Below are 14,001 nucleotides of genomic sequence, written 5' to 3'. Positions count from 1 at the left end.
ATTTTCTTGGCAAAAACATACTGGAGTGAATTTGTCATTTTCTTTTCCAGCTTTTTTTTTTTTTTTTTTTTTAACAAATGAGGAAACTGAGGCAAAGAGGATTAAGTGACTTGCACAGAATAACTCAAAATTTTCCTGACTCTAGGGCTGTTGCTTTATCCATTGTGCCACCTAGTTTGCTCTTTTTCCTTATAAGAAACAAAATAAAAAAACATCTTACCAACAATTCCACTGATTCATTGATCAATTCAGGAAAGATTTATTTTATATTCTTTCAAGAATTGGTGCCTAGGTTAGTAGATATGCTTTTGAAACCACAAAGATAGTATTTTATATGTCCTGAAGTATAAGCCCTTCCCTTGATTTCAACTCCATTAATTGGGTGTTGTAGAAATTACAGTGTGAATCTTCACATCTCATTATATAGCCAGTCCCTGCCTCCAAGGAGTTTACTAAACATTCTTCAGGTTCAGAGCCAAAGTGCAAAGAATTCTTTTTCAAATCTGTTATATTAGAATCAGAGTTTAAAGGAACATGAAAGTAATATAGTCCACAATCTCTCCGGTAATGCTGAGGTTCATCTGACAGCATCCTTGACAGCTGGTAACCCAACACCTGCTTTGAAAAATTCCAGGGACTGTCAGAAACTTCATCTATTTGTATAGCAAAACACTTTATCCCATGGTTAAATAGCTGTCATTAAAAAGATTTACCTTTATGTAAAGGCAAAATATACTTGTATATAAGTATATACAAGTATATACTATACCTCCCACTCAGAGATCACTAGTTATTAGTCTTGCCTAGTTCCTAGGCCTTCAGAAAATCTCTGGCCACTGTCTCCTACAGTGGTTCTTTATCAATCTTAGCCCAATCAGAGGTCTTCAGAGATCTCTGGCCATCTCCTCTGCGAGTATCCAACAGAGTACCCAAAGACACAGCTAATTGCAAGCTCAGGTCTTTATTCGTTCACATCCTGACCTCTTGCTGACTCCTGTTGAATTCCTGTTGAACTCCACCTACTTCCTGGTCCCCACTGCTTATATAGGATCTATGAGGTCACACGCATAGCCAATAAGGGAAGGAGACATCTCCTGTTGATGATATATTCTCAATATGGTCAGCATTCCCACTCAAGAAACATTGGCTGCTGGCTGCAGAAATTACATATGGGTGCCTCAGGTTTCAAGGCCTCTGTACCTCCTCTTATGCTGTGCGAGGCTTCTCCCCTGATCCTTACAATCTGTAACTTCTAAGGTCCTACTTTTCCCTTATGCGGTGGTACATTATAGGTACTGTGCGCTGGCTTTGTGACCAGAGATAAGTTAGTTAACTTCTGAAACTCAATTTTCTAAATAAGGATTTGTGTAGGTAATAAGTGAGATAATGTAAAGAAGGTAAAGGGAAAGAGTGAATAATTGGGCTAGAAAGGTAGATTAGAGCCAGAGAAGTTGTAAAAGGCTTTGCATGCCCAACTGAGTTTATATATGATTCTGAAGCAATAGGCAGCCATTAGGGAAACGACATGGTCAGCTCTGTGTTAAGGAAACTTCTGGTCACTTTGTGGAAGGTACAGCCTTGATGCAGGGAAGCCCTCCCAATGTCAGTAGGTTCCAGATGAGAGGGTATGCAGCCCTAAAATAGTAATAGCTGTGTGGTCTGGACAAGGGGATGAATATACCACATATTGTGGAGGTTAAAAAATGTTTGCCCATGAGTGAGAATTCCAGAGTGACCTCACAGTTTCAGAACTGTGCAACTGGAAGGATGGTGGTATGTCCTGACAGAAAGAGGGAAGTTCAGGGAAGAGAGATCCTAGGGCTGGCTATATAGATCTAAATATTCCTTGGTGCACAGGTGATACAGAAAGCAGTGGCATCTGGTCACTTCCCAAGAGAAAGAGCCCAGGACAGAGCCTTCGGAGACCCCAAAGCTAAAGCCAGAACCTAGGTTCTGTAGAGGTGGCTGCACAGTTGTCAGAAAGGTTTGAGGATGAGCCAGTTACACTACCAAGTCCTAGAGAGGAGAGATTATCCAGAAGATTATTGTGAAGGTTTGCAAAGTGTTCTTCATATCTTATCTTGTTTGATCTTTACAACACTTCTCAGAGGCAAGTGACACATGTGGGTAATCCTACATTTTGCAGGGGAGGAATATGAGATGCAGGGAAGTTGCATGATTTGCCTGTGGTCATACAAGTAGTATATATAAGAGGGAGTATTTGAATTCAATTCTCTGCTGATTCTAAGAGAGCCTCTTTTGTCAGTATACTATTCTGCCTCATTTTGGTATCCCTGAAATTAAATAAGAAAGAAGGCATCCAGTGCACTGAAGGATTTTTAGGAAGACAGACAAAGCTTAGAAAGTGTAGTGAATTGATATCTTTATGATCTTTGTCAGGGAAATAAATGTCGCAGGACTATTAAAATATCAAAGTGGGATGTAGCCCAAGATTCCACCAACTCCACCTTTTTCACTGTCAATTTCAGGCCTCTCACAACTTTTATTCAGCTGATTACTTTTTTTTTTTTTTTTTTTTAATGGAACATCAGGATGTTGTATTTACCTTGTATATGTTTCATCTTGTTGGTTTTGGTTCATCTTTCCAGGCTATCTTCATCTTTTTGAATCTTGATTCTGTTCTCTAGTCCATTCATGATCCTTATCAAGTTTTGCCTTTCATAGATTTGATGAGTATACTTTCTGGGTTTTGATTCCTAACATTGATAAAATGTTCCAAGTGACACTTGGGAACCTAGGGAAGAAGGTCATCCAAATAATGAAGAGGAGCAAAGTAGATGTCTGGCCAATTTGTTGATGTGGGAGCGTTCCCTGAAAATAAAGTGAGAAAGAAATAAAAGCTATCAGGGATTTGGGATGACATAGGTGGTGATGGAAGTCTCTTGAGTTGCCATTAATTACTCATTTAAATTTTATACTTAAAGATATCAGATGGAGTTATCATTCTTAAGTTGGGAGTTTGCTGATTATTGTTGATGCCTGATATTCTAAATATTTTTGAATGAATTAACCTTAAATTGTCACCTGAAAAAATTTGTAGCTTGTATGGTTCATGGAAGGTATCTTTGAGATAGTCATAATACAAGCTTCTTATTTTATACATCTGGGAAAGCTGAAAACCAGAGAATAGTAGCTTAGGTCACCTGGGTAATAAGTGACAAAGCCAAGATTTGACCCCAGGTTTTCTAAATCCAGTGTTATTTCCACTATACTACACTCATTTTTGCTATATAGCTTCTAAGGATGGTTTTGAATATTGTGACTATATTAGTTTTCATAATTTAGCATTAAAACAAGTAAATAAAAGCTTAGTTTATATAGATTTACTCATCCAAAAGTCATTAAAAGTAGCCATTAAAAAAAAAAAAAAAGATGGATTGATAGAGACCTAATTCAGAGTCAAGAAAACATGGATCCATAATCCTCAGATTCCTACTGGCTATGTGACCTGTGTGAGTCTTAAACTCTCAGTTCTCCATGCATTTCTTTAAGGATCTAAGTCACTGAGCAGATGTTGATCTGCATTAGGGGTGGCAATTGATTCATTCACATGTCCAATATAAAAAAGTTGTGGACATTAAGTAAAAACAAGGAAGGTGTCCTGGAATAAATATTAAACATGAATCTTGGGAAATCAATTCTAGTCCACAAAATGCTGTTTTTTCAAATTTTGAGCTTATGACTTTTATTTTACATAGAAGGGTTTGCTTTTTTACTGTATATAGGTTATAAAACCTATCCAATTTTAAGATTGATGTAAAAAGAAAAGAATGTTAATAGACAGTCTTACTCAAATGATCAACTTTTACTCTAAATAGGACCTTCTGATTTATATTTTTTCATTTCTAGTTTTTTAGGGAAAATATCTTGCCAGAGCCTAGGACTGTATAATCTTCATATGTGATTTCTTTTGCTTTTTGTTTTTTTTTCCCCTGAAGATGGATGCAGCTGGACCCTCAGATACAGATATGCCAAGTCGGACACGACCTAAGAGCCCAAGGAAGCACAATTATAGGACAGAAAGTACCCGTGAGAACCTTTGTGATTCTCCCCATCAAAATCTGTCAAGGGTGAGTTAGAAAAAATAAATTAGGAACATAACATTTGCTCTGTGTTTTAGAATTGGTTTTTCACTTGAAATTCTTGTTCAAATTAAATTTCAACTTATATTATTGCAGACTTGTTTCATTTAAAAATGTTGATTCTAGTTTTCAATAGCAAATCCTGTGGTGGAAAGAGTAATTTTTTTGCTTATATTAACTTGTTACTGGAGTTTCAATTTTAATTTCTGGTGAGATGTTAAAGATAACAATTTTGAAATAATATATAATTACAAATTTTTACCTATTTAGATAGTTTAGGGGCCATTCCTTACACTTTAAGGAAACAAAGAAAAACCTTTGTTTCCTTTTCTTACTGATCTAATTAATTTATAGAACATGTGTCTAAGAAACAACTTTATTTATGGTTGATCTCTCAAACTAATATAGCAGTATGATCTCAACGCTCTTTCAGAATAATCTTGAAGTCACTTTTAATGAAGTGTAAACTATCACCTTGTGTCTGGTCCTATATCAAAAATTTTCATGCAAAAATAAAAATAACCCCCACCCAACTACGTATTTTTATTTCCTTCTTTAGAAGTTAACAGTCTCAAGAAAATACTAAGTTTCACTGGTGTGGGTCAGAGAGGCCTCTCTTGCTTGGGGATTTTTTGGGGGACCTAGATATCAGTCCTGAAAAGTGGTATTTCAAGAATTGTTTATGTAAACATTTAAGCTTGTTTTTCTTTGAATAGCCGCTTCTGGAAAATAAGCTCAAAGCTTTTAGCATTGGGAAGATGAGTGCAGCTAAAAGGACTTTGAGCAAGAAAGAGCAAGAAGAACTGAAGAAGAAGGTAATTTGTGTTCCCTTTTCTTTCACCTAATATCTGCTGTGGCCATGATACATCTAAGAATGGTGGGGGCATACCTAAAAGTTGGTTTGATTCAGCATGGAAAACAGTTTACATTGATCATTAAAAGCATGATTTTATTCCAAAAGATGAGATTTACTTGGTTAGTAATTTCTGTAACTGACTAGATGTTGATGTAGAAGTCATTATTTTGCTTGCTTGGGGATGGAAGATTTCAGCTGCTAATGTGTTCCTGGATGACTTACTAGGATTTACAGTAGGAAAGTCACACATTAGACTATTAGTTATACACTAAGTTGTTCAATTTGCTTATTTAGGAAGATGAGAAGGCAGCTGCTGAGATTTATGAAGAGTTCCTTGCTGCTTTTGAAGGCAGTGATGGTAATAAAGTGAAAACATTTGTGAGAGGTGGTGTAGTTAATGCTGCTAAAGGTAAGTTTGAATGTGTAGTTGTCATTCAACAATTATAGTACACTTTGATTAGATATCTCGGAACTAAAGCTTGTAAAAACTGTTTCAGCTCTTGTTTTTCAACTTAAGGCCTTTATGAGTTGCCCAAGGAAAGTGAGAAGGATGTGTATCTTATCCAAGGCCTTCTCATAAGTATATTCCTGGGGTGATACTTGGTCCCATGCCTTTTTGACTCCAAGCCCAACTTTCTAATCATATTGCCTCTTATTTAAAAATATATATATATATATATATATATATTTTTTTTTTTTTTCTGAAGAGTTAAATGCATAAAGTGTTAGAATTTGGACACATCTAAAACTTTAAAAAGGAAAGGACTGCAACTTATATGATTCATACTTAATAGAGTTGGGGTTTCCCTGGTTGTTTCTGGATCTTAGTCCCTCCATGCCTTAATAAATAGTCTTAATAAACTGAGGTGGTTGAAGAAGTTCATCCATTGTTACTCTCAAACTTTCTCTGACTTCTCTGGACTGGTCCTCTGATGAAAAACCATACAATCTTGTATGTCTTTATATAAAGCCTTTTAAGTTTGCTATAACTTAGCAAAGCTTGTGTTTATAAGCATTCGAGGACTCAAAGTGATATAAATGCCATAAAAAGAGACCAGAGGAGGACTTAATTTACAGTTTACAAAATAACTTCCCTTACAACTAGTATAATCTTCTTTAGAAAGAAGATGAAAAAAACCCTAAAAACTGACTTGCTGAGGACCACATCATCACTGATTGGTTGCAGAGGTTGGCTAGAATCCTGATGAAGAGAGAGCAAGGCTAGTTAATGAAATACAGTCTTAGCATAAGTTTTCAGTTTTAGCTTTGCCATGTATATTGCTTTACATTAATGGGGATCAGCATTAATTTCACATTTATCTTAAAATACAAAATTGAAAGGAACTTGATAACTTTGTTATTCTTTGCAGTTGTGAAAAGTTGAAATCCTTAAATTATCCTCAAGCTCTTACATGAATTTCAGATTTCCCTTCTGTGTTTTCATCTAAAAAATTTTTACATGACCCCAGATATGTAGACATACAAATCAAGCATTAACTGATAATAAATCATAATTTTGAGATACTTTTCCCCCAACATTCAATTTTAGACTTATAGCTTTAAAAGATTGCTTTAATGGATTTGCTAATACTAAAAAGGAAATAAATGGTCAAAGTATAGCAAACAAGAAAAGGAAAAAGTCATGTGATAAGCTTTTTAGTTTGATATTTTCAAAAGTTCTTTAGTAGAGATTTAAGGTGGTTAGACTAGCAAAATCCGAGTTCTTTAAGCTTTATTCAAGACCCAACGTAATCAGATTTTTTACCTTTTTCTCTTTACCTCATAGTATTTTCCTTAAAGATCTCAGACATACTGGTTTATTTGTCGTTCCTAAAAACATTCAGTACTTTACTGCTTTTCTCCATCAGCTTATAAATCTCTGCAAATTGAAATTGTCTTTTTATTGAACTCAAATAATTTGTTTCCCTCATGTGTTTTCCTTGTTTTATTTCTCCTACGACACTATTCAGATTCGATCCTTTCTTTTGGGGGGCAATAGGGTAGGGAATAATACTTTTTTGGTATCTCTTGTTTATATATCTTTGTATTATAGCTAAATGTTTATATCTCCTATTCTTATTAGATTGCAAATTCCTTGAAGTTAAGGATTGTCTTAGCCGAGCTTCCTCCATCTCCATCCCTCTCCACCCTCAAACCCCTAGCCACCTAACACAGAGCTTTTATCATTGTATGTGCTTGTCACTGTCAGTGGAATTGGAATTTATGCTGCAATAAGTATAGGTGGAAAAGCCAAGGCTTCTTAAGATTAAGCAGTTTTATTTTTATAGCATCAGTAGGGGTGTGTGTGTGTGTGTGTGTATTATACATATAAAAAACATTAGTTAAACATTTCCATTTCTAAAATATCTAGATATCTTAGAAATAGAATTGTTTGAACCAATTTTGTTGGCTTTCGGTAAGTATTCCTAATAAGCTTAACAAACTTTTTTGTCTTCTTCAGCCCACTAAAATCCCTGTCAGGCACATAGTTCTTAACAAGTATTTGTTGGTTGATTGAAAAACAGATTTGAAACTTACTGTAGTAGTAAGCATTAACCCAATTTCTTAAATTATAGAAGAACATGAAACAGATGAAAAACGAGGCAAAATCTACAAGCCGTCCTCGAGATTTGCAGATCAAAAGAATGCACCAAATCAGTCCTCTAATGAAAGGCCACCATCCCTTCTTGTGATAGAAACCAAAAAACCTGTAAGTCACCCTCAGAAATCACTGACCTTTCATGTCTATAAGGATGACCTTGCTGAGACTACTTTCTGTACTTCCACTGTAAGCAGGACTTTGGTATTTTTTGGAGGTGGTGAGTTTTGGCGTTTTCTAACCCAATAGCATTCACATTCAGGATTATAATATAATTAGTATGTGGTATATGACCACTGGCAGGCTTTTAAGCAATGAATAGTTTTCTGCGATGGCACAAGAATTTGCATTTTTCTTAATGTTTACACATTTGGTACTAACCCAGTAGTTGGGGTTTCAGTTAGTATATGTTTAAAATGCTTGGTTGCAGCTTAAGGTATACCTACAAATTACTGACTATATTGTATTTTCAACAAACATACCAGATGTTTTACATGTAAATGAGCATTGTGCCCTTTAAAGTCAAGTTGGGGGAAATAATGCCCTTATTCTAACAGCTCCTGTTATTCATAATTTGGGGGGGGGGGAAGGATTCTTCATAGGGAATATTTTTCAGAGCCTATGAAACAGTCTTTTGAATATATGCATGGTAGAATTTTTTTTATCCTTTTGAGGGTGTATTGAGTTTTAGAAATAATCAGAAATTACCTAGAGCCAGGTCCAGTGAACAAATAGAGTGATGAAACAGTGCTTAAACAGACTGTGAGTATATTCTTTTTGGTCAGAAAGAAGATACCAGGATAAAGTAATGAGGTTGATTTTTTATCTTCTAAACTGGCTTTGAAGGCAGTTCTAAGAGGTGATGCAAAAATGTATAAAGCAGTATCTTTTGGATAAGTGTATAATCTTCCAAAATGACTGCTCTGGATCACAATACTTATTTAGATGTATGAGTTTTGGTATGTTTCTTTAAAATAGAAAAATACTTCAGGTGTATTGGGCTAAATTTTTTCTTTTACCTCATTATTTTAAGAATAATTCCAAAATTGTTTTTAGATAGATATTTAACAATATGATAAGCTTTATTTTTACCAGTACCATTTTATTAGTGAGCAATATTAAAAGAAATCAGTGGCCAAGAGGTAAATATGGTTTAGAAATGGTATAGTTATTGAACCATTCGTTTTGTTAAACGTTCCATTTTCTGAAGCATAACCTGTCATATCCTTCATAGCCACTGAAGAAAGGGGAGAAAGAAAAGAAAAAGAGCAATTTGGAACTCTTCAAAGAAGAACTAAAACAGTAAGTTTTACAGTGTGGAGAATAACTATCATAGGTATAGCAAATGGATGCTTGAGAATATAAAGAAAGGCCCACGCAATATACCTATTAGTTGTTACCAAATATTCAGTCATTGGGATTTTTTTCTTTTAAGATTTTATGATTATGTTTTGTGGGGCAGGGTTTGAAAATGAACTTATAATAAAATTCACAGTCATACCTCTTGGTAATTTCCCATATGTGGGTTGAATTAAAATGTTTTACCTAATGTCCGGAGTCCTGTTTGCAGTGGAAAAATGTATTCCTCTTAAAGAAAAAAATAGAGGATGCAGTAAATTCTAACTTTTAATTTCCTCCCCATGCTTTAAAAATAATTCTTCTGTTTCAGACTGGATATTAGTATAGTTGGCATAAATTGCCTTTGTACATAGCGAAAGGACTCAATTATTTCTGCTGTCTTGTATGGTAGCTGTAGTTTATAGTCAGTTTTTTTGTTCTTCAAAGTAATAAATATGACTGCCAACATGAAAGTAATAAAAGTCACTTTATTTGAATATAGTGGGTGAATAATTTTTTTCTCATAATCAATAGGATCATAGTTTTTTACTCATTGCTAGTGATTTAAAATATTTTCAACAGAATTCAAGAAGAACGTGATGAAAGACATAAAACAAAAGGCAGACTAAGTCGTTTTGAACCCCCTCAGTCAGATTCAGATGGCCAGCGTCGTTCTAGTAAGTAGAATTTATTTTAATAATTATTTTTTGTAAAATAATAATGTAATTAAAGGTAAAAATGTCTTATTTTGTTTATTTTTTCTTAGTGGACGCGCCTTCCCGAAGAAATAGATCATCTGGTGGTAATATAGTTTCTTGCTTTTTCACATGGTACAAATTTTGAACAGGGTTTTTATTCTGAAGGTTACAATCCTATTTTTTTGTTGTTGTTGTTGTTGTTTGTTTGTTTGTTCTAGTCCTTGATGACTATGCACCTGGCTCGCATGATGTGGGAGATCCAAGTACTACAAATTTATACCTTGGAAACATTAACCCACAGGTAATAACATAGATCTAAGCTGAATATTACTCCATATTTCATTTTGGAAGAAAACCATATGAATTTTAAAATGTTAGATTGATATCCTTTGAGGCAATTAATTTCCATACCATGAAATAGCAATCTATGTAATTTTCTATAACAAACATAGGAATATCTTGCGTCTTATAATACTTAATGAATTTCAGTAAATAATAATGTCACTAATTCCCATATTCATTTATTATATAAATGTTGCTCTAATAAGTGTACCATTAATTTGGAATTGGAAATACTATAGCTATAGTCTATATTTTAAAATTATTTCACAATGATATCATAATATCATAAATCAAAATTTACTATGACAGACTTGTTAGCATATTATTTGGCTGATTGTTTCTATCTTGTCAGACTCTTATCATATAATGGGCCTTGACTTTTGAATTTTAGAGAAGGAATAAGAGATTTTTTTTTTGTAAATTTTGTCTTTTATAGTATGCTTGTTATTTTCCTTTTCTTTGTTGACATTCAATTTATGAAAGGAAAAAATGAGGTTTTTCTTAGGTTCCCTTTCTAAGTGTCCTTCTTGTAATAGCTCTTTAATTCCTAAGGTACCTAGTACAATAATGTAACTTCTTCCTCCAGAAGTTTGAAAGGAGGAAAGTGGGTTGGGATGAAGGAATGAAATACATGTGCATGAAAAATAATTTGCATTGGGGTTTCTTTCTTGCCTTTATTGTCAGAATGCTTTGTCTTTTTGCTACCAAGTCAGATCCAAACTGTGCAATAAATATATTGTGATGTTATAGATTGAGAATGTGATTTTTAACAATTTTCATTAACAAAAATCCTTCATGAATGAAATTGTTTCAGTGTCCCCTGAAGGTTCATTATAACAGAGTATGACTCTTTCAAAGTAAATTACAAATTTTATTTTTTTTTTTTAACTCATAGTATGAATTCATGAGTTTTCATTTGGATAAAAATGTATTCATCTTTTTTAGATGAATGAAGAAATGTTATGCCAGGAATTTGGGAGGTTTGGACCATTAGCCAGTGTCAAAATTATGTGGCCGAGAACAGATGAAGAAAGAGCAAGAGAAAGAAATTGTGGTTTTGTGGCCTTTATGAATAGAAGAGATGCTGAGAGAGCTTTGAAAAATCTTAATGGTAAGTAGCACAAAGCTGTCCAGAAGCTTTAGAACCTTTCACTAATGAAAATATAGTTTTGAAATGTAAAACTCCAAATGCAATTTAAAATATTTGGTTTTGTTTATAAGTTAATACCTAGTAAAATTACATTTTTTTTTGTTGTAGGAAAGATGATCATGTCCTTTGAAATGAAACTAGGGTGGGGCAAAGCTGTACCTATTCCACCGCATCCAATATACATTCCACCTTCTATGATGGAACACACTCTTCCTCCCCCACCCTCCGGCCTGCCTTTCAATGCTCAACCTAGAGAGAGATTAAAGAACCCCAATGCTCCAATGTTACCTCCACCTAAAAGCAAGGAGGATTTTGAGAAGGTAATTTTAAAAATGTACATAGGGCCGCATCTAATTTGTAAATACTAAATCATATGGTAGTTTTTCTTTTCTACAATTTTATAGAATTGTGTGTACTTATCTGTTTGGTAACCCGTAAAGATACATATAGTCTGTTCCCTGCCTTAGCCCATGAAACCCCAGTATTGAAATGAGGCCTTAGGAATATCAGGCCATATTTTTGTTACTGTCACTCCTTTAAAATCTAGTTGTACTTTTTCAATCTTCAGTTATTTTTTCTCCCTCCTTATACCCTGTTGTTTCAGGTTTATTATTTAGGTGCTAGTTTTGCAGTATTTAAATTTATTTTGTTTAAAAAAAAAAAAAAAAACTTCTACTTTGTAATCAGTTGGCTTAGTTTTCAATTAGAATGACCTCCTAAATAGTTGATTTGTTTAGATGGCAACTAGCTGACGTAATATTTAAAGACCAACTAGGTGTCAAAATATTTTTAGGGTATGTGTGGTTTGTTAAAGCAACTAACTGTAGTAAAAACATACTAAAGGGTGAGTATTCTTTACTTTTTTATAAACATAAAACCAACTTAATTTACTGTTATAAGAATTTGTTGGTTCTTTAATGAATTACACTTAAAATGACAGGGCTGGTTTTAAAGGCTTGGGAACAAAGTAAACTTGTACGGTCCAAGGCAAACAGTTAATGATTTCACAAATTAAAATCCTTATCTTAGACTTCTCAGTGTAGTACCGATTCCGGGCATTGATGTGCATTCTGGCAGGAATGTTCTGATTCTTGGCATTTAGTGAACATTCATGGTTCACTGAACACATCCATTTGCATATATGTAATTGCTTAGTGTATAACTTCACAGCAGTGATTGCCTGCAAAACTTATGATTAGATGTGTAGTATTTTCAATGCATATGTATATTTTTGCTTGTTACTTGTTAACAATACTCACATATTCTATGTTTATTATCTGATGTGACTTCATATACAGACTCTGTCGCAAGCCATAGTCAAAGTGGTTATCCCAACAGAAAGGTACATGTTTTTCTTTATTATTACTGATCTAAATATAGAAAATATCCCCTTCTGAATTAAAAAAATGGTGTTGAGGAAAAGGTAATGGCTTGACTGAGCAATGGTTCCTTCCTCTTATTTATGGGGGGTATTGGGAATTTTACTAATTCATAATTTATACTTTGCAATTTTATGTCACTACTTTTCTTCCTTTTTAGTATAATATCCAGAATTATAGTTTTTATAGATTAGAATATGGTTATTTTCATTTGAAAATGATGGTCAACAGTATGAAGACTAAATCTTTAATGGGATTTTGCATATTGTGGATACTATAGATTATGTTTCTACCTTATATGTTATAACTTTCTGTAATTCTCTGAATTATTGCATTTAATATGCAACTTCTGGTTGAGAATAGCATTGTAGAGTCAGATTTATTTTGTATATCTTTAAATAATTTTTTAAAAATCTGATTATATTTTTGAACAGTGTGCACAGGGGAAGCAATTCTTCACAATGAAGATAGTTTGAGTTTTTTTGTTTTTTTGTTTTTTTCACCCCTTTTTCTCTTTATAAAGATAGTATTTAAAAGCAGAGGTGTTTCTCTAGGTATGCTCTTGCTCAGTCAAGCTAAGCCTTTTCCCAAACACAGGAACACAACACTGGTTGGATAATAAATGAACACAAAAGAATACCAAATTCTCTTTGACATTGGCCTTGGTGAGCAACACCAGCTGAACTGTCTGCGGCAGCGGGGGACCAGGAAAACATCATGGGATGGATTGGGAAAGTATACAGTTTTTGACCAGACATTGGTACGATCGACTCCAATAAATGTGGTTTTATTATAACTGAGAGACATTTTTGTTTTTTTGTTGCCCAGAGTAAGATAATTGACATTTTTAAATAATGCACTTAAACTATCATCTTTTTGTACTACACTGTTTTCATTCTGTTGTAAAACAGTCCCTTTTTTATAAATAATAATAACAAGTTTTTAAAAAACAAAAACACAATTTTTAGGGCAAGGAGTTTGAGTAAAATTGTTTTAATAAGAACAAATTTAGGCTAGTGCCAGAAGAAGCTAATTGTTAGATTTAGGGTGTTTTTTAAAAGTCTTATTACCTAAATTATTGAAAGCAATTTAAATTTTTTTATCATGATTGTTTAGCTATTTATCAGAGTTTCAAGCCTATTTAAAACTGTAGTTTTTCATGTTATTTAGCATTCAAAGAGAGAGGTCTTTCTGCTTTTTGCAGCATTTCAAAAAGCTTATGGAAAGGAGTATCTTTGTGTATGGCTTAGTTTATTTCTTAAAAAAAAAAAAATCTGGTTGAGTGTAGTTTTGATGTAAAAGTCTCAAGACTTACTTTTTAACCCTCTAGTTTAAAATTAATAAACCAGTTTCCACTTAGGATACTGGATTTGCCATTGTTTATCTTTAAAAATTAGTTTTAAAAAATTTAATCTACATGAGTTTCCTGGATGTATAGAATATATTTGAACATTTGATCATGGGAATCACATTTCCCATATCTTTAATATGACTGTCACTAGCAGGACTTTAGAAATTGAATGATAACTTAATTAT

General features: G+C 33.5%; 1 protein-coding gene across 4 annotated transcripts in view; it reads left to right on the top strand.

Annotated features, from left to right (window-relative positions):
• The window catches only part of U2SURP (U2 snRNP associated SURP domain containing), an 87,696-nt gene that overhangs the window by 21,164 nt on the left and 52,531 nt on the right, over positions 1-14,001 (top strand). For 2 of the 4 annotated variants that reach the window (XM_023500789.2, XM_012546538.3), the window contains exons 3-13: positions 3,960-4,091; positions 4,820-4,918; positions 5,254-5,368; positions 7,536-7,669; positions 8,793-8,860; positions 9,479-9,573; positions 9,663-9,698; positions 9,813-9,895; positions 10,882-11,047; positions 11,195-11,406; positions 12,385-12,428. In XM_023500789.2, the coding sequence (XP_023356557.1) occupies positions 3,960-4,091; positions 4,820-4,918; positions 5,254-5,368; positions 7,536-7,669; positions 8,793-8,860; positions 9,479-9,573; positions 9,663-9,698; positions 9,813-9,895; positions 10,882-11,047; positions 11,195-11,406; positions 12,385-12,428 (1,184 nt within the window). Of the gene's footprint in view, positions 1-3,959; positions 4,092-4,819; positions 4,919-5,253; positions 5,369-7,535; positions 7,670-8,792; positions 8,861-9,478; positions 9,574-9,662; positions 9,699-9,812; positions 9,896-10,881; positions 11,048-11,194; positions 11,407-12,384; positions 12,429-14,001 lie in introns of those variants that run through there. The other 2 variants (XM_012546539.2, XM_023500790.2) reach the window with 2 other exon arrangements.

The sequence above is a fragment of the Sarcophilus harrisii genome, chromosome 3 (genome assembly GCF_902635505.1).
Source record: "Sarcophilus harrisii chromosome 3, mSarHar1.11, whole genome shotgun sequence".
Classification (NCBI taxonomy): Eukaryota; Metazoa; Chordata; class Mammalia; order Dasyuromorphia; family Dasyuridae; genus Sarcophilus; species Sarcophilus harrisii.
Note: the sequence above shows the minus strand (reverse complement) of the source record. Positions and strands in the feature narration are given on the sequence as shown.